The sequence below is a fragment of the Tarenaya hassleriana genome, unplaced genomic scaffold (genome assembly GCF_000463585.1).
Source record: "Tarenaya hassleriana unplaced genomic scaffold, ASM46358v1 Cleome29, whole genome shotgun sequence".
NCBI lineage: Eukaryota > Viridiplantae > Streptophyta > Magnoliopsida > Brassicales > Cleomaceae > Tarenaya > Tarenaya hassleriana.
Window position 1 is genome coordinate 1,549,375 of NW_010966092.1, and position 22,130 is coordinate 1,571,504.

General features: G+C 37.7%; 4 protein-coding genes across 10 annotated transcripts in view; 3 read left to right on the plus strand and 1 right to left on the minus strand.

Moving 5' to 3' along the window:
* LOC104818390 (sphingoid long-chain bases kinase 1-like) overlaps positions 1-4,458 on the minus strand; it is a 5,470-nt gene extending 1,012 nt beyond the window's left edge. The window contains exons 1-8 of the mRNA XM_019203084.1: positions 4,285-4,458; positions 3,343-4,098; positions 2,873-3,250; positions 2,543-2,636; positions 2,389-2,426; positions 1,793-1,939; positions 1,164-1,263; positions 5-605 (exon numbers count right to left, since the gene is read on the minus strand). Coding sequence (XP_019058629.1) covers positions 5-605; positions 1,164-1,263; positions 1,793-1,939; positions 2,389-2,426; positions 2,543-2,636; positions 2,873-3,250; positions 3,343-3,798 — 1,814 coding nt within the window. The 5' untranslated portion in view covers positions 3,799-4,098; positions 4,285-4,458. The remainder of the gene's footprint in view (positions 1-4; positions 606-1,163; positions 1,264-1,792; positions 1,940-2,388; positions 2,427-2,542; positions 2,637-2,872; positions 3,251-3,342; positions 4,099-4,284) is intronic.
* Positions 4,459-8,390: 3,932 nt separating this feature from the next.
* On the plus strand, positions 8,391-11,587 carry LOC104818391 (KRR1 small subunit processome component homolog). Its single transcript, XM_010547960.2, has 11 exons — positions 8,391-8,727; positions 8,839-8,949; positions 9,195-9,263; positions 9,825-9,881; positions 10,162-10,200; positions 10,293-10,397; positions 10,505-10,587; positions 10,692-10,773; positions 10,937-11,080; positions 11,161-11,238; positions 11,342-11,587. Exons 1-11 carry the CDS (start codon positions 8,467-8,469, stop codon positions 11,441-11,443), a joined length of 1,131 nt encoding a protein of 376 aa, XP_010546262.1. The 5' UTR covers positions 8,391-8,466; the 3' UTR covers positions 11,444-11,587.
* A 420-nt stretch (positions 11,588-12,007) lies between these two features.
* On the plus strand, positions 12,008-16,024 carry LOC104818393 (uncharacterized protein At5g08430). 4 transcript variants are annotated; one of them, XM_010547962.2, is made up of 8 exons: positions 12,009-12,225; positions 12,307-13,028; positions 13,136-13,236; positions 13,686-13,745; positions 13,950-14,000; positions 14,249-14,319; positions 14,535-14,974; positions 15,426-16,024. In XM_010547962.2, exons 2-8 carry the CDS (start codon positions 12,407-12,409, stop codon positions 15,779-15,781), a joined length of 1,701 nt encoding a protein of 566 aa, XP_010546264.1. In that variant the 5' UTR covers positions 12,009-12,225; positions 12,307-12,406; the 3' UTR covers positions 15,782-16,024. The 4 variants fall into 4 exon arrangements, with proteins under 4 accessions (XP_010546265.1, XP_010546264.1, XP_010546263.1 ...); XM_010547964.1 differs by lacking the exon at positions 12,009-12,225 and having other exon boundaries at positions 12,571-12,657; positions 12,774-13,028; XM_010547963.2 differs by having other exon boundaries at positions 12,008-13,028; positions 15,432-16,024.
* A 333-nt stretch (positions 16,025-16,357) lies between these two features.
* LOC104818394 overlaps positions 16,358-22,130 on the plus strand; it is an 8,555-nt gene continuing 2,782 nt past the window's right edge. The window contains exons 1-15 of one of the 4 annotated variants that reach the window (XM_010547967.2): positions 16,358-16,986; positions 17,447-17,509; positions 17,747-18,057; positions 18,176-18,275; positions 18,364-18,441; positions 18,557-18,616; positions 18,729-18,833; positions 19,148-19,258; positions 19,963-20,004; positions 20,158-20,265; positions 20,347-20,507; positions 20,967-21,256; positions 21,341-21,456; positions 21,538-21,580; positions 21,706-21,797. In XM_010547967.2, coding sequence (XP_010546269.1) covers positions 16,834-16,986; positions 17,447-17,509; positions 17,747-18,057; positions 18,176-18,275; positions 18,364-18,441; positions 18,557-18,616; positions 18,729-18,833; positions 19,148-19,258; positions 19,963-20,004; positions 20,158-20,265; positions 20,347-20,507; positions 20,967-21,256; positions 21,341-21,456; positions 21,538-21,580; positions 21,706-21,797 — 1,833 coding nt within the window. In that variant the 5' untranslated portion in view covers positions 16,358-16,833. Of the gene's footprint in view, positions 16,987-17,446; positions 17,510-17,746; positions 18,058-18,175; positions 18,276-18,363; positions 18,442-18,556; positions 18,617-18,728; positions 18,834-19,147; positions 19,259-19,962; positions 20,005-20,157; positions 20,266-20,346; positions 20,508-20,966; positions 21,257-21,334; positions 21,457-21,537; positions 21,581-21,705; positions 21,798-22,130 lie in introns of all 4 variants that reach the window. The other 3 variants (XM_010547969.2, XM_010547966.2, XM_010547968.2) reach the window with 3 other exon arrangements.

The following is a 22,130-nucleotide window of genomic DNA, read 5'->3' on the forward strand; positions in this document are numbered from 1 at the left end:
TTCAGCATCCCAGATTGGTCCTGGATCGGATACTGTAGAAGATATATCCTCTCTATCATTTGCACCTGCATTCCCCCAAGAACATCGAGTGGAAGGATCTTGAACGGTTGTTAACCCGGTCCATGCTTTGTCTGTTCTTGACTTTGACCTTGTTCTTGGCCAATTAGGGGTTGTAGACAAGGGTAATTGAGGGTGTATAACCTCTGGCTCGGTAGATGTAACATTGCTTCTGCCGGATGACAGCCTCTTGGCTTTTGGATCTATCCCACGGACGTATTCAGATGGCTCTGTGCTGGCATGGGTGCTGCTGCCAGTGTCTAATTCCCCTCCGGACATTCTACTAGGAGTCATTATCGAGTCAATACTCGATAAACTGGATGCTCTAGGCATTCCTTCTTTGCTCGATCTCCTCATTATATCCATGTAAAGATCTTGCATGTGTTGAACTTCCTTTTCAGGTCCATTTTTCCCTTCATCCTCTTTCTGTGCTGGAAGATATTCCACTTCGTAGCTATACTTTGGCAAACACAAGAACTTGAGAAATCCAGCAACAAAGTAACGCAACGGGCCAAACCGCTTTTGGTATTTTTCAGAGAGTTCCAAAACTGCAACAGACAGATAAAAACACAATTGTAGACGTTGATTAAGGGGGGACGGAAACACCAAGAAGCACACAAGCTGTATACCAATAAATGTTACGACACAACCATGCATAAATGCCCTAAAGCCATAGCCTGCCTTAATGGATGAAAAACATGTCAAAAGATCATATTCCAGACAGAAATTTCCAACCTTATAACCGGTTCCAAACTCTTAATTTCATCCATAATATATATCAATTACCAGGCTTGTTTCAGCTGTCAAATTCATCATGAGAAGATAATGCAACAAAAATCCACGTCTGGAGTCAACATAGAATTCACTTAGAGATAGTAAATGTAGTAATACTGCAAGTAGAAACAATAAATCACATTAACGCACCAACCTCCAAGGAATATTCGTCAAATTTGCCCTCAAAATGCCAAGAAGGAAACAAACAGTGAAGGAAAAAAGGAAAGAGCCAAAAGCCAGAAAAGCATAACCAAACCCAGACAAATGAGAAATTGTATGCAAGGCTGCAAGGCCTTTCTTTCTGGACAAAGCACCCAAGCATTCTCACTTACCATCGCTAACAAAACCATAGTAGGAGACTGTCATTCCAAAGTGAATAACACCCGTTTGAATCCACTCCACAGCGAAGACATCAGTAGCAGTTAGACCACCCTAAACCAACAAATTCCTTCATGCTGAGCAAACATAAACTGAGTACAAGGTAAACAATGCAACTCACAAGTTTATCTTTTTAAATCAAACAAATTGACTTTCAGGTGAAGTTTCGGACGGCATGTAGAGCTCCCGTTGAACACATCAGAAAATTAAAACCAATGCTCTTGAAGATACAGAACATTTGGTGACCTGCTGATTATAATCAATCAACACTCATGAAAAATACTTTTATGTACACAAGACAACAGGTTGATACATATCTTACTCGATGAACAAGAAGCTAAATTGATTAACATGTTATGTTCATTATTCCAATAGAACGTCTAACATATTTTCACAAAAAGTAACCTGTTCCTCTAAGTCCGCACATCACTGGCTCTACATCTTACAATAACTTGAATCAAAATCCAAACCTAATAGAGAAATGTCAACAATTAAACAGTAGCGCAAAAAATGAATAAACAGTTACACAGAACAACAAAGAAAATAACGCACATAGGCACTACACGCAATTAGCCTGGAATACCTTCACAATTGAAATGGCGGCAGAAATAGGATCTCTAACACCGAGAACAGTCCAAACTAACGAGTTGTCAGACCCAGCAGGTATTATTCCAATCGGGATAGAAATTCCTTCTTTCTGGTTGCTTCGAGAGAGTAGACCATTAAGAACCTGTGGCATTGGGAACCATAAAAGCACTAAGAGCTAATTCCATATATATATATATATAATATTAAAGAGGTTAACATTAGATACTGTTCGCACCCTATCCTACCAAATCAGTTCTACATAAACGGGAAACAGGACACGGAGCTCTCATGACTTTTAAAGCAAAGATTAGAACAAATATACTCCAATAAGATGTTGTGGAGTTCACAGTTATGAGCACAGGTTGTTTGCATGCATTGGCATTCTTCCAAAGTGAAGCATAAAGAGCCCACCAAACTGAGCCAATACAATTTCTTTTATTCTAATATGAAAGTTGATTCAATGATAACCGATAAAGCGGTGTATATAGAACCTCTAAAAACAACATAAATATAATATGGTACACACGACATCCTTCCATGAACCTAGCCTAAAAGAAGATCTCAATGCATAACAAAGGATAACTATCAGACCTCATTAATGATCCCATCACCTCCAACACAGATTATTCCTGGAAGAATAAACAAAATTTGATAAGGCATAACAGAAATGATGAAGATTAAAAAAAAAAGAAATATGAGCTAGATATGTGAGTATGTCATTAAGTGATGCACCGAGTAGCGGTACCGTCTGGGCATGCACTGATGTCAACAGTGGAAGCCAGCTCTCTTGCATGACCTGCTTTAGTTGTTTTCACCACCTCCAACTTAAATCCAGCAAGCTGTGTAAATTTGCAACAACGTGCACAATTGTAAAAAACAAGAGTAGAAAAAAATTACTATCGCAAAATGGGATTGGAAGGAAGGAAGTGTTCTCAAGGGTATCGATAACTTCACTGTGACAAACTAGATAAGTTCCATCACTTTAACAGTTTTGTGCTATTACTTGGATTGAATTAGACCTCACAATGATGCAATCCTACATCAAATCAAAATAATGAAATAACAGCAAAAGTACCTTGAAAATTGGTTCCACTATGTCGTGGAAAACTTTGGAAGATCGTCCATGCCCTGACCGAGGGTTTAATATGACAAGCATTTTGGGTGGGCTCTTACATCTAAAGATCAGTTCGGGAGGAGTATCAATGGGGACAGGAAATAGCTCAGATGAAGCTTGTTTCTTTGAGGAGACTAGTGGATGTGGCAAACAGTTAATAAAACACTGTTGATCTGCAAAACTTGCTACCCATTGAACTGCTTCTTCTATTGTGGGTGCCACAAAGCGGAAATCCTTACGACTTCTCTTCGGCTTCATGAAACAAGAGAGGCCACATGAACCCTTTCCAATAGGATAAGCATGCAGGGTGAAATGCCTGAGACCAATATTGTATGTTACCTGTCAACATCAGAGAAAATCGCTAGTTTGTCAACTACTCTTCACAATAAAATGATTTTCATGGTCGGTTACTATTTGGAGAAAAAAATTACCGATACAACATCATCAAGTTGTAGCATGTGAGAACCCCAAACAAGAGCCCGGGTTGTAAGCTTGGCATCCACAGCTTGTTTGTTCGAAATGTCTGTGGCAGACTGTTGCTGAATGTCTGCCGCATTTTTCCCGCTCACGGATTTTCTCTTATCCAAGACAAGCTTCCCGGAGTAAACAAGACAACCTAACAAATCTGATTTCTCATCCCCTCCACCAATATCAATTCGATGCTCATCAACTTTTGGTTTTGCTTGAGGATCACTCGTGATCTCAGAGCGTTTTGAAGAAGCTTTAACCTTCTTGCTACGCTTCTCAGGGAATACAACGGGTGATGACTGCTGTGGTCCGCTGGTGGCTATTTGCGAACACAAACCCAAGCGCCTCAGCGACTGCTGCGCCTGAGGGATCGTTACTCTTAAAGAAGAATTCCGATTCACACTCCCACTCTTCTGCATAGCGATCCAGCTAGTCTGTCTATCCCTGATGCCAACTGATAAAACAGAATAACAGGATCCAAAGACATACAAAACCAAAAACCCTGTTTCTTGATGAGCTCAAAGAATCCAACGAGAATCAAACGCCCTTGACCACGCCCACTCACTCGAGCTGATCTATGAACACAATTTTGGGGCCCGATTACAGAAAACACAATAATCCTAACCCAACGACAAAACCCCGCAACCACAGGGTCAGATCCGCCGACACAATCAAAAAATTCCCAGAAATAGGCCGCCAAAATTTCCCGATTAAATATCCTGCAATAGATCAAATTACGCAATTTCAATCGAGAAATCGTCGGAACATCAACCGGTCATGCGAGATTCTAAGAAGATGGAACGAAAACAAGCGAAACAAAGAGAATTCTATCGGAACCGGAAATAGAATCGAGGAAAAAGCAAGAGGAGGAGAGAACAAGAGCCTGTTCAGCAATCGGCCCTTACCTCAAACTCTCGGCAAGAACGGTAGCAAGACTGACGCCGCTGGATCAAAACCTCGCCGGAATCGAATGAGAAAGAGAGCGACAATGGCGGAGATGAGCGGATTTGGATTCGATTGGGATCGACAGCAGAAACCTAAGGCCCCTCCTTTTTCGGGGTTATTTCCATTACATTACCTTTTTGGTCTCCTTTTTTTTTCCTATTTATTATTATATTTCTTAAAATTAGTTTCATTTGTCTCACCGTCGGCTTTATTTACGGAAGAAGTTTCCTAAATCATCCAGCTTTTGAATTATATTTATATATATTATATTAATTATTCTTTATAATGTTACAAATATATATATATATATATATATATGTAAATTATGTATAGTGGAATAGCAGTAGGTTGGCTAATCATGCATGGTCGTTGATTACTTCGTGATTACTACTTGTAATTGTTTTAATTATAATAATTATTATTATAAATAAAATTTATGCCGGGAATTCGGTGGTTATGGTTTGTCCTTGTCATGGTTCTCGTAGTTTTTATAGGAATTTTACTATAAAGTATAGGATGAATATGATTATGGATATAAAGATAAGATTAATTTAAGTTTATCCTATAGGAAGATATTATTCTTATAATATCATCATTAATATTGTTATGATTTATCCTAGATATTATGCCTAGAATATTCTATTGTATTTTGCTATATATTATGATGTATTCTTCCCATTATCAATAACAGTAAAACATTTCTCTATTATGGTATCAGAGCTTCGGTTTTTGCTCTAATTTTTATTATTCTTCTCATCAACAATGTCGGTCGAATCCGAAAGCGACGATGAAGATGACAACGATGTACTAAATCCAATAGTATCATCGTCTTGAGTATCGTTTTAAATTTATTTTGCTCTTTTTTTCTTCTATTTTTTTTCCCGACGACGGTGTTCATCACCGTCAACCCTAGCCGATGTGCTATTTTTTTTTAACGACGATTTTCGTTTATCGACGTCAACCCTAACCGATGTGCTATTTTTTTAACGACGATGTTCGTTTATCGACGTCAACCCTAGCCGATGTGCTATTCTTTTTTTTTCTCTGACGACGTTCGTTTATCGACGTCACCCCTAGCCATTGTAAGCTCTTTAAACATGGCTATTAGCCTCTTTCGATTGGAAAACTCCAATTGTCGATCCACGTATTTGCGTCACTTATTTTTATTTTCTTCTCTTGTCCCGCTACTAGACTATCACGCATTATGTGTCGCGCTTTTGCGCCCATTTTTTTTTTCTTTTCTCCGGCCTAGCCGCTATACACATCGCAATTTTTTTTTGCGCTGCCGACCTCATTGTCGCGCAACCCAACTCGCGCATATGCGCCGCACATCCGTGCCACATCAGCCTCTGAGAATACAACTCTCAAGCTCTTCAAACGTTATCAAGCAACACCAACTCAAATCTGGACTACACCACCACATGGAAGATGATTCGTTTAATACGATCACAATTTCAGTTTTTAGTTTTTATGTAACAAGATTGAATTCATCATAGATGATTCATCTTGAGGGGGCATATAGGAAGATATTATTCTTATAATATCATCATTAATATTGTTATGATTTACCCTAGATATTATGCCTAGAATATTCTATTGTATTTTGCTATATATTATGATGTATTCTTCCCATTATCAATAACAGTAAAACATTTCTCTATTATATCCAAAATACCAAAAATAAATATTACAATTCATAAGATAAATCGATTGACGTACGGCACGGCGTTTGTATATATGAGTTAGAAAATACGAGCCACTTGATATCTTTGTGGGAGTTGACATTGAAAGATTACTAGTGCGTTTCAATTTTCAAATAATAAAAATAAGACATTATAATGTTTTTTATATGTAATTAAAATCAAAACACATCGAATTATTATTGTCCCCATTTATAAAATATTTAATGCGTAATTTCCTTCTAATGGAATTTTTAATTTTCTTAATAGATAGCAAACTGTCGACCCCCCCCCCCCCACCAACCCACAATTTCATTATATAAAGTTGTCATGCGATAATACGTTTTGAACTTTGAAGAAGAAAAAAAAAAGCTCCATAAAAATAAAAAAATCTTTAAAATCAAACTCACAATTTACTGTTTATTATTTTAAAAAAATTAAAACAATATTATCGTTAAATATCTGAACCATGTTCTTTTGCCGAAACTAATAGAATTTTAAATTCAAATAATATAACCAAGGCAAATGGGGATACTCATTCTGTTCTTGGTACCATTTAACCAAAAAAAATATTCTATTTTTATTTGAAATATGATTATTAAATAGATAATTTCAACGTAGTTGAACTAAAGTCAAAATTTAGAATTATTACGTGAATATTCTACATTTTTTATAGTAAAATGCGCAATTAATCTAATTATCTGCTCGTTTTTTTTATATAACGGAGGACCCCTAACTGTTACCCTTCGGACGCGCTGACTAGGTAAACTTCCGAATACGGGAGCAGCCGTTGTATATGGATTATATAAATCCAGAAATTACCTCCCTCCCCACCAGTCAAGAATCGAACACTCAACCTCAAGGTGGAGTTACCTCCTACCCCAAACTTGACCACTCGCCAACGATCTGTTAGGTTATCTACTCGTTATTTTTTGTTTTAATGACACGTGTTTTGGTACGTGAAAGAAGCAGGAAAAACAAAGAGGTCTCAAATCGTTGATGAAAGGGTCATATATGGAAATCCACAAAGTTCAAATGTGTCTAAACATGCAAAATCAAATTATATGTTTTTGTATAAAATAATGTAATACGTTGAGCCCGCCAACAAGAAAAAAGAAAAAGAAAAAAGAAATAAACGAGACTTCGTTTATAAGCAATTAATAATAATAGAAATGACACTAACCTTTATGAGATGGGACCTCGCGAAAAAGAATAGATTCCTTTTCACCTAACATCTAACATGTGTGTGTTACCGCATGTGTATGAACTATTTGAATATAATATATTAACCGATTGGTATATATTTTTATAAATTTAAAAGAACCAAACTGAATGCGAACCGAATATCGAAATGTTCATCCTAGTATGTGTAGTACTTTGAAATAAATATCCATGAGTAATTAGAAACTAAAATGAGATAACTAATTAATGTATTAAGCATTTGAATAAAAGTTTTATTATAGTGATAATAATTATATTTAAACATTTTATTTTCATGAAAGTTGAATTTTATTTTGAACCAACATCACAAACATTTGCCTCAGGAAAATTGTGAATCGATTTTATAAAAAAAAATGTCAAACTAAGTGAAAATACCAATATATATACTGTAGTAATCAAATCATAATATCTAAAATAGTTTTCCATTTTGGTTGTCCAAATTGATTAATGCCGAACCCAGAAAATTATTTTAAATTCTCGATATAATATCTTTACTCAACTTATCATCAAGGCAACGATTAGAAAAAAAGCCAAATAGAGTAACGTTGTATTTCAATTCAATCCAATGTGATAAAAATAAATATACGTAATTTTTTATTAAAATTTAAAAGTCGAACTAATATAAAAATAACTGGGTGTTTTTGTAACTGAATGTTGATATTAATAAAAATCAAATCAAAATTTAAAAACAAATTAAATATAAAACGAATTGATATACTTTTCTAAAACAAAAAATTGAATTAAATTCTATCTAAAATTAGAAATCCTAAGTATTATAGTGTAAAAAATATTTATATTGAATCCTAAACTTTTCTATTATACTCAAAATCAATCTAAAATCTTTCGTTTCAACTTATATTTAACCCCACGTGATGCATAAGCATAACAAAAGAAAGAAAATATATGATTTTTTATCTTTTTTATTAAAAAATTATGAAATAATCTAAAACAACAATTATTTTAAACGGTAATAATAAATATCAATGTTCTGAACATATTTCTTATGAAAATTAATATAGAGTATATAATATTTATATGGTGCAAAGCAAAGGAAGGTTTTGTATGGATATTGAAACATTGGGTTTCATTTAGAAACGTTACAAAGTTTAGGGTTTAATATGAAATTCTTAAAAAAGAACGTTAGATTTTCCCATAACAAAGGAAAACCCTTTCTCCGGCAGTCGCCGTGGCCGACCTCAACAAGTTTCGCTCTGCTTCGTCAAAGTGATTGAAGCTACGACAATGGCGGAAGATCAGCCCAACGTGGAAATCAAGGTGAAGAAGAAGGGGAAACACGATAAGCCCAAGCCATGGGACGACGACCCTAACATCGATCGATGGAAGATTGAGAAGTTCGATCCTTCGTGGAACCCGACCGGTATGCTCGAGACAAGTTCCTTCTCCACTCTCTTTCCTCAGTACCGGGAGAAGTACCTTCAGGAAGCATGGCCAATGGTCGAAGCCGCTCTTAAAGAGTTTGGTATCGCCTGCAAGCTCAACCTGGTGCGTGCGTGTCTCTTCGCTCTTCTCTGCAGAAAGCTAGGTTTTAGTTTTGTGTGCTTGAGCTTTTGGTTTCGATTTCTTTTATAAGATTTCGTGCTTGGGGTGTTTCAGAATGAAGGGTCTATGACTGTTTCGACGACGTTGAAGACACGAGATCCTTACATCATTGTCAAAGCCAGAGACTTGATTAAGCTTCTGTCAAGAAGTGTTCCTGCTCCTCAGGTAATTTTCGTGTCACTCTCAGAGCTTTTAGCTGAAAGTTCAAATACCCAATTCGTTTAATCCGGCTTCAAAATCAGTAATTATTTCCGAGAACGTAGCATCTGAGAGAATGTTTTGAGCCGTATTGGATTCAGGAACCCTAATATTGCTGTGTTCTCTGTCACCAAGTTTGTGGAGGATTTGTGATATTGTTGTTTGGTGTTTGGGTTATGCTGTTTCCTGAATACGTTCTCTTACGGTTATAGGCTATTAAGATTCTGGATGATGAGGTGCAATGTGATATCATCAAGATCGGTAGCTTGGTTCGGAATAAGGTACGGAGCCAAACCTTAATTACTCGGTGGTTTTGCCACTCCATATGCTAATCTCGAATATTTCTAAAGATTTGCTTCTAGAAATGCTGTCATCTCGGTTCAACATTATCTTGTCAATAAGACAATCTGGTGAATGAATATAGTGATGCAATTGGTTTGATTAAAAAAAATAATCACAGAGGAAGATACTCTCGTTCCTCTGCAAGTAGTTCTTTTCCCTAAGATTATTGCCTTCATGTCTGAAAATTGGAGACGGTATTGCCAAGCAGAAGACTCTGTATATTCTCACCAAATGGCTGGTCGAAGAAATAAATCAATCCCAAGAGATTTACTTTTGATAACTTATCCCGGCATTTTTATTAGACTAAGAAAACTATCAGGCCTAGATTAGATTACCACACACATGATGTGCATACTTTTCGTTCCTCCGTGTTTATGCAATTTCCATTGAGAAATGAGAATATGAAAGACTGGAGAATTTTCTGAAAGGTTGCTTCAGTATCCTATTGCAAGAACCCACTTACTATCAACAAGCTTTTGTAATGTGTCCTATGTCTGCAGGAAAGATTTGTTAAAAGAAGGCAGCGGCTTGTGGGTCCTAATTCTTCTACTTTGAAGGTTTGTAAATTGACCAATTTTAAGTCCTTTGATGAGTGGAGATGTTTAAGAATAATCCTGCTGTTACCGATTTGTTCTTATGCTTGGTGTCTGATCAAATTATATCCTGGAATTTTACTCGACGGAGCAATTTAAACTTTGGATTTCTTTCTTTGGTGCTAGAATGACACTGCAACATTATTGAAACAATTTCTTATTCAAACTCCTGAGAGAAACTCTGTGCATGCTCGTAGTCTGCATATTCCCTTGTGTGGCTTGATGATTCTCTTGTTTGCTGCAGGCACTGGAAATATTATCTGGCTGTTACATTCTAGTCCAGGTGATTGCGTAGTTCTTTACCAAATTTCTCATTAACTCATATCTTCCTGTTTGGGTTTTGATGTGTGTGTTTTCTTTGCCTGCATCTAACAGGGAAATACGGTAGCTGCAATGGGCTCATTTAAAGGCCTAAAACAAGTCAGAAGGATCGTAGAAGATTGCATACAGAATAAAATGCATCCCGTATACCATATAAAGGTGTTTGGAACACTTCTACGCTAATCAATATCTTCTCACTGCTGCAGGAGTTTTTCCATGGGACTATGTCAATTTGGTTTAACAGATTCTCACCTTTGGCCTTGTAGATTCTTATGATGAAAAAGGAACTGGAGAAGGATCCGGCTCTTGCAAACGAAAACTGGGATAGATTTCTTCCGACATTCAAGAAGTATGAACCTTCTTCAGTTATATTTTATTTTCATCGGGTGAAAGCTCCCTCCCTCTCGATTAATTTTACTGACGATGAATACCTTTTTAATTGTGACTTTCCAGGAAAAATGTTAAACAAAAGAAGCCCAAGACAAAAGAGAAGAAACCATACAATCCTCTCCCTCCTCCACAACAGCCTAGCAAGGCAAGTATACCTTTGTGGTTATACCTGCAACCAATAACCATGTTCTGTACATCACTTTGGCACTGGCTTATGAAAAGTTTCGTTTCACAAGCTGGCTTGTATGGTCGATGTGTAACTGTCCCTTTCAAGTGTGGTTTGATTGATATTGTATTTCATTCGCCAGATTGATTTGCAACTGGAATCGGGAGAATACTTCCTGAGCGAGAAGAAGAAGTCAGAGAAAAAGTGGCGGGAGAAGCTGGACAAGCAGGCGGAGAAGAGCGCAGAGAACAAGAGAAAGAGAGATGCTGCCTTCATCCCCCCTGAGGTCCGTCTAATGATCAAACGTCTCTTTCTTCCAAGGAAGATCAAAACTTTAGCACGAGATACGATAATGGCTTGTTGCAGGAAGCTGTGAAGCAGCAGGATTCAAACAAGTCCGAGGATGGCAAGAAAGATCTGGCCGAGATGACAAAGTCCTTGAAGGTAATAAAAACAAAGGTTATGAACCCAGATGGGTTATCCTCCTTTTTACAGGCCGTAAAAAAAGCGATGGATCCACTCTCTTTTTTCATAATGGGTTTTGCAGGAAAAGGCAAAGGAGATGAAGAAGCAGAAGAAGAACCGTGAGAATGTGAATGCAGAAGAGTATATTGCTGGACCTGCCAAGAAGAAACCCAAGCGCTCTTGAATCTTGATTACATATAAAAAAGAGTTGGTAAAAATCTTGTCTGAAGCCCGTTTGTGTTTGTGGTCACATATCTTCTGTCCTCGAACCAAGAATGATGTCTCACTCAATTATAAATTATTATTAACTGAATTATAACATTTCTTATATATATATATATATTTAACGAATTAATTAATGTTATTTATATTAAAGTACATTAAGTTGAGATTATACATACATATAATTTTTAGGGGTTGGTATTTGGTCCTGTTATTGTTAATCGTTGAGAATATCAAATAATCAAAATCAAACTAAATTTAATATAAAAATTTGAATATTTGTGATCTTTTATAATAAAACAAATCGAATTTGAATGTAATATAAAAGTAACTACGAAATTCATAATCTTAAAAAAATTACACATTTCTACCAGTAAAAGTCAAATCCAAATCGAAACAGACCGAGTTAATTGAATCTAACATAGAAAACGAAGAACAGAACTCTGAATAAAAACCTAAATGCCTGACCTTAATAATTTTGGTAAATGATTCGTCGTCCTTATTAGTTCATTTCCCCTTTGCTTTGTTACTTCGATAGCTATCGTGTCGCGTGGGGAAATCTCAAAAGACAATTCGTGTCTCCCTCCGTTTCTCCCCTCTCTCTCTCTCTCTCTCTCTCTCTCTCTCTGCTTCGGAGTCGGAGAACTGGACTTTGCTCTCTCCTTCAGAGACGCCTGAGTTGGAAATTTTCCGGCGTATCACCTTCTTCCCCGGATATTCTTACCGCCTCTTGTCGGAACTTTCGTAGGTGCCTCTCTCTCATTATCGTTTTCTCATCCTCCCTGCATTCCGTCAGGATCATTGTTTTCTCTCTCCGTCTCGTAGGTTCCGATTGGTAGTCCGTGAATTAGGGTTTAATCGGGGTCAACTGCATTAGAGGTTTTCAGAGAGAACCGAGAAAAGTTTAGATTTTTTTCGGAGAGTAATGGAGTGGGTTGAGGAGTGCAATGGACAGGCGGTGACCCCTTTAAGTTCTGGGAAGAGGAAGCATAGGCCGAAGCGCTTCCAATACGTAGGATGGGGCTCGAAACAACTCATCGAGTTCCTCGGATCCTTGAACAAAGACACGAGCATAGAAATCTCCCAAAACGATGTCGCGAAAATCATCAGCAAGTATGTCGCGGATAACAAACTTGTTGGCCCGGAGAAAAAGAAGAGAATCGTCTGCGACGACAGGTTGTTTATGCTTTTCGGGAAAAAGACTATAAGCAAAAACAGAGTCCATGATTTACTGGAGAGGCATTATGCAGAGAACGGGAATGATTCTGACTATGATTTCCTCTACGATTTAGATGATGATGAGCGGCAGAGAAGTTGTGGGTCTGAGAAGAGAGCTCCTAGGAAGAGAGAGGCTGTGCCAAAAAGTTCTTTTGCTGCCATTGTCAAAGATAATATCAAGCTTCTGTATTTGAGGAGGAGTTTAGTCCAGGAACTGGTGAAGGATTCTGAGACTTTTGAGAGTAAGATGCTGGGAAGTTTTGTGAGGATCAAGTCTGACCCCAATGATTATCTTCAGAAGAACCCTTATCAGATTGTTCAAGTGACAGGTATATCTCTTCTGTTCTGTAAACTTAGTTGTTGTTTTATGCCCCTGTTGAATTGTAAATGTCTGCAGAGGATTAAGCTCTATTTTGTTCTTTCTTCTGTTATCTAGGAGTGAAGAAGGGTCATGGAACTGATGATTTTCTTCTTCAGGTTACGAACCATTTAAAAGACGTTTCTATTCCCATGCTATCTGATGGTGATTTCTCTCAGGTAATATGCTTTCACATGTAGTCTGACGCCTATTCTTGATTCTTCGGCTTCCACTGTTTTGTTTATTTCACATGAAAACCAGGAAGGGAGTTAACATAATGATTTTTTATGGCTTCGTTAATTCCTTCCTTCTTCTCCACGTGACCTGAATAGTGTCCAAACTCTTTCTCCTTTCAAGTAGGGATGATCTAATTTGTCTGAGATTTCAAAACATTGGTAGTCTTGTAGCTTTGTCTTTTGAGAACTGTCCTCTGGGCTTTAAATTTTATACTTTATCTGAGATTTAGACTTACATGGTTACCTTGTTTGACCAGTAGGCATCTATGTCTTATCTTCTCTCTCGGCATAGACAAGTACTTTGAGAAAGATGTTAACTCTTACTTTGAATTTGGTGACAAACCGTGCTTGCATTCTGTGATTTATCTGAGGGTTATGCTAATTTTTTGCAGGAAGAATGCGAAGATTTGCATCAGAGAGTAAAGAATGGCTTTCTTAAGAGGCCTACAGTTGTAAGTTTCTTTACATTTTAAAGAGGCAATGGTACTTCGGTTTGCTTGTTTGGTATTTTTTGCAGCTCTTTGTATTGAAGATTTGTATTTGTGCTCTAATTTCTCCCTACGACTAATCACCGTTCTCTAGGGCTCTGTGCACTCTGGTGTTTTAGAATTTCTTTTTGTAGTTCTCTAATCAAAATTTACTTGAATCGTGAATAGGTGGACATGGTGGAAAAGGTTCGAGGTTTGCATGAAGACGTGACAAAACATGTAGATCTCTAACTAGATTCTATTCTTCCTTGTTAACTTATATTGCATGTACCACATAACTTTTCTCCATCTCATACTTTTATGGAATTCAAACTTAACTACCTGGAAATCAATATGTTTAATTTGATAAACTAAATCTTGGTTGTATTTCTGGTGGCATATGAGGTGAAATTTTAGCGAGGTCGAAATGAAATGTGGTCTTGCTTGATTCTTCTGCTGACTCTTACCTTTTGGTTGGTTTTGTCAAGTGGCTTGAAAGAGAACTTGCGTCATTACAGAGGCTTATAGATCATGCCAATGAGAAGGGATGGCGCAGAGAATATCCTTTTCTAAGCACTGCAGATATGGTTTGAGAAGGAAATAAAAAAAATCATGACATTTCCTTTGGGAGTTAAGAGAAAGTATATTCTTTGATTGCAGATTATAACAAATTAATGATATGATTCTAAGAAGCTCATTTGGGAAGTGATAATGAGATTTAGAAAGGAAGAACCTTTATATGTCTGTTGGTTTCTTGACTTGATGACTTGTTACATTGTTTGAATACCTCGAGAAAAGGGATCAACTTAAGAATGAAGAAGAACAATCCCGTCTATTGCGTGGTGTTCCGGAAGTAATCGCAGAAGAACTTGAACCTGCTCACAAAGAGCATTCAGATGATGACGAAGAAATAAAAAATGGCCTTGTGAGACCAAACCATGAGTTAGTCCCTGACCCTCATCAGAGTGACAAAGAACAACAACTAAGTGATTCTGCCATCCCAGAGATTAGCAAGATTCTTGATGACAAAAAGCAGCCAGAAAAAGGTTTTCTTTCATCAATCCTGCAGGAAAATTTGGATATTCCCAAGCTTGCCAATGGAAAAGAGCAGCAAAACGATTGTTTTATCATATCAAGTCTTAAGGCAATTCCGGAGATCCCAACTTTTGTTATGGTACCAGATGGGAGGTCGCCAACATGCAATGCTTCTCCAGGTGCATCTCATCCTTCCCTGTATTTTAGCAGTTGCAACTTGAGTTTATCAGTCCATCCTTTATGTGGTTTACATAAAGTGTTTTATTTTTTTTATGTGATCCTTTATCTTTAGAGCTTGAACTTTCTACTTTTAAGTTTCCATCTCTGCTGGATTTCATATGTGATAGGTGCTTGTTTCACAATGTGACTTCTTACCATCATTGTTAATTTATTTGACTTGGCGAAAACTATTAAGAAATCCTTCTCATGCTGATTATCTTATTGGGTCAATTGATCAGATGATTACTCCTTGACAATCATATATGAACGCCTATATATAGTTTCATTCTTATATTCTTATGATAGAAAGACTGCATTTTTCTCTTCTCTTTCTCTGCACATTTTTAGATGGCACACTTACAAAGTACAAAGTGCTTCTCTAGAAATGACCCTGACCGGGATTCTTGTCAGTTGTAGGAGATATCCATCTGAATAATGGTGTTCAAGCTCAGTCAAAGGCACCAGAGGTAATCGAATTGAGTGATGACGATGATGATGACAACAAGATCCAGGATCCAAGATATGGAAATGGAACTCAGGCTTATCACGATACTTACGATATCGCTAAAATAACGTGGTTCTACAAAGATCCTCAGGGAATTACACGAGGACCTTTTTCTCTTGCACAACTCAAACAGTGGAGTGATGCAGATTACTTCCCTCCAGATTTCATGGTGTGGATGACAGAACAAAGCCAAGAATCTGCAATATTACTTGCAGATGTTCTTAGAAGACTACAAGATCAGATGCTGTTTAGTTCATCCTAGAATTCTCAGTCTTTGTGACTGTCTTGTCTTTTTCTCTTTGTTTTCATCTTCACCCCCACGTTACAGCAAATAGAGGGTGATGCTAACTGTAATCAATGTCAAGAACCTCAGGTCTTGAATTGAACAGTTACTGATTTAGGAAAACTGTGTGTGTGTATATATATATATATGGCCAATGTTGATACCAAGATTGAAAAGTAAGATTGATGAGAATGCTGAAATCAAGTTATTCTTCCATGTCCAGTTTGTTATCTTGTCCATGTTTGTGATACACGTCAGTCACCATGTCTAATGATTATATGTAATCATTTTTCTTAGGGAGTTTATGGAAAAGAATCATGGTGGCTATACTTCTGTTTCAAGGAGAAGGTTGTCTCCTTTTTGTACAGTTTTAAGGATTATTAAGACAGAATCTTGGAGTTTAGAAACTAATGTGAAAAGCCTACCAAAAACAAGTTACAAAACTACAACTACTTACATAAATCCGTTTTTGAGGGGAAAAACATTTTTTTTGTCAACAAAGGGGAAAAAACGACAAAAGGAGGAACAAAAAAGTGAGCAGCAGCAAAGCAAAGGGGGAAACAATCATGGAAGAATAGAGACCAATTAAAAACGCGATTCTGGGGTCAGGGCTCTCACCCGTCCAGAGGGAAAACCGAGAGAGAGAGAGAGAGCGACTTTGCTTGAAGACGACGACGACAAAACAAGAAGGAAAGTTTCTTCTCATTTCAATCCGTTTTTTTCCCCTTTTTCTTTTCCATCTTTGTATGGTTTTCGATTCATCTTCATCATTCGTACACAATCACGCCCATTCCTCTTAATCCCACGGCGGCTTTCCTTTTCCTTCTCCGAAATTTCCCGCTGCTGTTTGGTTCCTGGGGAAATTTTCGGGATTCTCGTGGGGCCATTTCATCTGGGCAATTGGTTACTCGAACGCCCAGATGAGGTTTCGAGTGTAACAAGGACTGGAGAACGAAAATTCGAGCCCTTTTGGCGATTTGGATTGATTAGTTTTGAAGGCGACCATTTGTGGAGCTTTGAGTGGGCTGAGGATGGAGAACGGCCATGAAGAGAGACTGGCCGAGAGATTTTCGAGAGTGAGACTCAGTGATTCATCTCGCTCTCCCGACAATGATGTCAAGAACGACAGCTTGTTTCAGGTTATCAAGGCTGTCGAGGCCGCCGAAGCCACCATCAAGCAACAGGTCTGTCTATATTTAGCTTCCTCTCTCTCTGAAATTTACTTCAAAAGATCGAGTTACTTGTCTCCGAAGTTCTGTATAAGTTTCTATATTGCACGTCTGAATTGTCATCCGTTGCGGATATAATGGTCTGCTCAGTGAGCATCAACTTGGTTAAACATGCGGAGATTTAATTGTTTCACTTGGGCTGGGTATAATATTTCTTGATAGTCCTGTAAATATGGGTGGTGACGGAGTGTAAAATCTCCTGCTGGATAGAGTATCTTGGCTTTGAATCCGTTTATCTATTTCTTGATATCTGCTTGTATTCAATACTCCATGTGATGTGGTTTGATCTCAGTGTGAGTAATTTTTTCAGGTAATTATTTGCACTTAGCACAAGATTCACATTAAACGAATGGATTTTTGTCTTCTGACTTCTGAGTGTTATGGATTTATCTGATTGTGTGCTCTCACTGTCCAGGTCGAAGAGAACAGTCGCTTAAAGTCTGAACTTCAGAGAAAAATATTGGAGCTTGAGAAATATGTAAGCGATTTTCGCTTATAGCATTTTTCTGGTTAGAAGTAGGTAGAAAGGAGAACATTATGATTCTTCTGGTCCCTGTAATAGCCTCGGGAAATAATCTGTATTGATAGATGAATGCATCGTAGTGATTCTTGGTCGGTCTTTTCCTATGGTCGTAATGATGGTGTTATGTGTTATCATATTTGTTAGATTTGTGCTTTACATGGTAATTTTGCTTTTGTTCTCTATATTGCCTAGAAATCAGACGAATCTGTGGCCCAAAGATCTAATCTTGAAGATCACTCGAATACAACCACCGGTGGGTCTTACATGGTTCACCAGTCAATTGACCATATGAAGAGCACAGATAATGCTCCAGATGCTGCTTCATCAGGCATGCTGGTTCTCCACCAACATATACATCCTAATGGTGAGGAGGCTACTGTGAGTGATCATGCTGAAGACCATACTGAGAGAAACATGGTTAATGGCTCTGTCAGAGGAGCTCTAAGCGGTGCAGGACCCTCTCTATTGTCTTCGACGTCTACAGTATTGTTTTCTCCTGTAAGGTATTGAGCGTCTTACTAAATCCTACTGGTCAATGAAATTTGACGTAATGTTTTACCGAATCTGCTTAACCTCAAAATATAACTCAAGATACAATTTTTGTTTTTTTTATCTGTCTAGACCGCATCTGGAAGGAGATCGGGACTCAGATGTTAACATCTCTACTCATGGATTGATGCCAGTGGCTGAAGTAAATAGTTCAGGCAATGCATGGAATCAGGTGTTTTTTCACACTTGTTAAGCTAAAGTTTGTCCTTTTTTGTTGGAAGTAAAAAAAAATGTTTGGTCCTGACAATGTATCTATCCAGGAGCTCATTCGCAAGATCAAGGAACAGGAACAAGAGATTATGCAGTTACGGAAATATTTAGCAGATTATTCTGTCAAGGTGAAATCTGTGCTCTTTGTTTTAGGTGCATGATATTTGGTTTGGCTACACTTTATGTGCTTTATGGGATTTACGCTCCATCGATTGATTAACATTTTTGGCATTTTTTTCGCAGGAAGCCCAAATACGCAATGAAAAATATATTCTGGAAAAGCGCATTTCATATATGCGTTTGGTTAGCTTTTCCTTCTTTCAAAACATTTCATACCTGCCCAATGTATCTCTAACTAATTCATTTTCTCTTCTGGGATGCCTCTGAGAGCTCATGTTTCTTGTCATATGACCAGGCATTTGATCAGCAGCAACAAGACCTTGTTGAGGCTGCATCAAAAGCTCTTTCTTACAGACAAGAGATAATTGAGGAAAATATACGTCTCACATATGCCCTACAGGTATTGTTATCTAGTGTTTTTGGTTTTGCAACAGTAGTTCACAGTCTTTTCATGCATATTATCCTTGATTCTCATTCTGACTTTCTTTTGTATTCCTATTTGGTTTGAAATCATGCATTATTCTCATTTCCTATCAATTTTTGAATGAAACTTTCATGGATTGTTAGTTGGAACTGTCTCTGGCTCCTCAGTTTCATTCTAACTGTTAAGTTCACTACATAGTGTGCAAACGGCATCTATAAGTAGTATGTATCTATCTCGTTTCAAATCTAAACTGAGATGAGATGTATTAATTTTTCCACTTTTTCTTCCAGGCTGCACAGCAAGAGAGATCTACGTTTGTGTCATACTTGCTTCCCCTTCTCTCTGAGTATTCTCTGCAGCCACAGGTGTCTGATGCTCAGTCTATTGTTAGCAATGTGAAGGTTTGTTCCAGAATCCAAAGTGATTGTTTTGCCAACTTTGTTATGACTTCCATATAACTTGTGTCAGAATCTTAAACTCAGAACCTTCATACAACTTTTAGTTTTTGTTATTTGGTCTTAAATTCAGAACCTTCTTCAGCATTTTCCTTTGACTTGTTAATTTCATCATATGTAATGTAGACTATTAGTCAGAGTGGTTCGCTGTGTGTTTCCTTGACTTCAAAGGAATGTTGTGCTACACTTCCATGGAAAGTTATAACTTTCTGCCCTTGGAGTTTATTGAAAATGGAACAGTATAATAGAGTTTTCACAAGTAACTATTTAGCCTAAACATTTATTTGTTCTGCTCTTCTGCGTCATCTTCATACCCTTCGTCTATGTCCTTGTTATTTGTCATTTTCTTTTCATTCCTCACAGAAAGTGGTCATCAGTTTAAGTCTCTTTGTTACCTTTTGTGGACATCCTACTGATGATTAAGGAAGCTCGGTGGGCTGTATCGAGCTAGCAGATAGGGAAGTATTAACACTTGCTGGTCTCTGCCGCCTTCCTAGAATTTATCTGGAGAGCCAGTAACAGAAGAGTGTTAATTAGAATGATAGATCAACAATTTTCATGCTTTATTAATCTTGAATGTGAAGTGTTTTGCACCTCTATTGCCCTCCGAATCTTGTGAATAGTGTTTCACATCTATGGCCGTTTGACAGGTTTTGTTTAGGCATCTCCAGGAGAAGCTCCTTCTTACTGAGGTATGATATGTGGGTATAGTGTTTACTCATTTCAAGTTTTAGCATCTGCTTCGTTTGCAATTGCATTTTATTTTGTAACATGCAACCTGCTGATTCCCTACTGATCTATGTTGTATTTTTCTCACCCGATTTTATACTTTGTCTTGACACCAGACAAAGCTAAAGGAGACGGAGTACCAATTAGCACCTTGGCAGTCAGATATGAACCACCAACATGCTTCCCCTTTGTCACCATCCCATCCAGTTGGTGTCGGATTGGCAGTATATTCATATTCCTCTTTGTTATATCAATATGTTTGACTGGCTTTAACATTAACTTCCTTTCTTCTTTGTTTCCATCAGAGAAAAGATGCCCTTGACTTGGTGCCTCGTCCCCAATATTCCGGTGATCACCCAGCCACAGGCTGGGATCTGGAACGCCCGCATCAAGATAATTTAGATGGTTCCCATGTGAGAAATTACCATCCTGATCATCCTGGGAGGTATTCACCACTTGAAAGCAAGTGAGTTTATCGCTTACAAGCTTCAAACAATATAGCATCTGTTTCACATATTTAATATTCAATGATGAATCTACATATGCAGATGGTAGGGCATATAAAAGAACTAATCTGCTACTTAGTGTGTATACACTTTTTGTATACGTGGATGCTTTATTGTATTCTTGTTTAAAATTTCTTGCTGTTACACGAAATAAGATCTTGTCTCATTATTCTGCATGAGCTATGTATACCTTTACGGCCTTTTATCTTCTGGCATACCTTTGTCTTTTTGACATCATCCTGTTTCCTCGTTGTCTTTAATGACTTTAGGGTGAGGCTTAGTTGATAGCACCATTACATTCTGTGAGTCTTCAGCTGGTTGTATGCAATATTACTGGTGGATGAAAACTTCCCATTCAATTCAATCTGCTATGTTGAAACCAGTCAGAATAATTGAATGTGTTTCTGGTGTATCAATAGGTCAGCAGCCCCTGAGATGCCTTTGCAACCGGATTTTAATCAAGATGAACGTCATGGACCAAAGCAAGTAGAAGACAGCATACATAATAGGCATGTTCAGTTTCGTGAGCCTCTCAGCCAGGCTGTGATGGATGACGGAGATGCTGAAGGACAACCAGATGCAAAAGAAGCTTCAGCAAATTGGAGTTTGGGAAATTCATCTTATGTGGCCGGTTTTGATGACCCTAGCTCCTCAAATTCTCCTTATTTACCCCCAGTCATGGAAGAGCCTTCATCTTCTTTTTCCGAGGGTAATGAATTGTGGTGTATTAGCACTTCCCTCACTGTCTTTCACTTGTCTGAAAAGTTTTGTGAACCATTGTTGACAGCTGCAGATGATGATCCATTACCAGCTATAGAAGGCCTCCAAATTTCCGGAGAGGCATATCCTGGTCGTGAGCTTCAAGCTTGTGGTTACTCCATCAATGGAACAACAAGTTGTAACTTTGAGGTGCATGCTCAGGATAAATGTCTTTGTTTCATATTTATGTCAAACCGCATTTTAATCTCTCTTCTTCCCTCAAATTGGCAGTGGGAACGTCATCTGGAAAATGGATCTTTTAAATACATTGATGGTACTTTTGCCCTCCTGCTCTCAACCAGTTGCTTTTTTCTCAAAGATTCGTCTCTGTTATTTTTTCCTTTTTTATTAAAACATTGGAATAATGACTCATTTTTTTCTGGGAATCTTAATTTGCAGGAGCAAATCAGCCGAATTATCTTGTTACTGCTGATGATGTTGACACATACCTCGCTATCGAAGTTCAGCCGTTGGATGATCGGAAGCGCAAGGTGCTTTTTTCTGAGCTGTGTTATGGATCATCTTTCTCTTCTGCATTGTTATTTGTTGAGTAGCTTACGTGTGAAACCTTCAAACTTCTAGCTTGAGACTAGGTTCTATGACAACTAAAATTTTCTGCTAATAGTTTTTTAGGATATTATGCTTGTTCTCAAACATTTTAGTTTGAATAACACTTACAAGGGCAAAAGACGTGAGTAGAGTTTACTTAAGTTTACTTGTAATGGTAAAATTGATGACTTTTTTTGGAGCACAGTTGTACACCTGGTTTCACTTATGATTCAGGAAATAGTCCTGTTAGTTTGTTGTGGGGGGGGGGGGCGGGC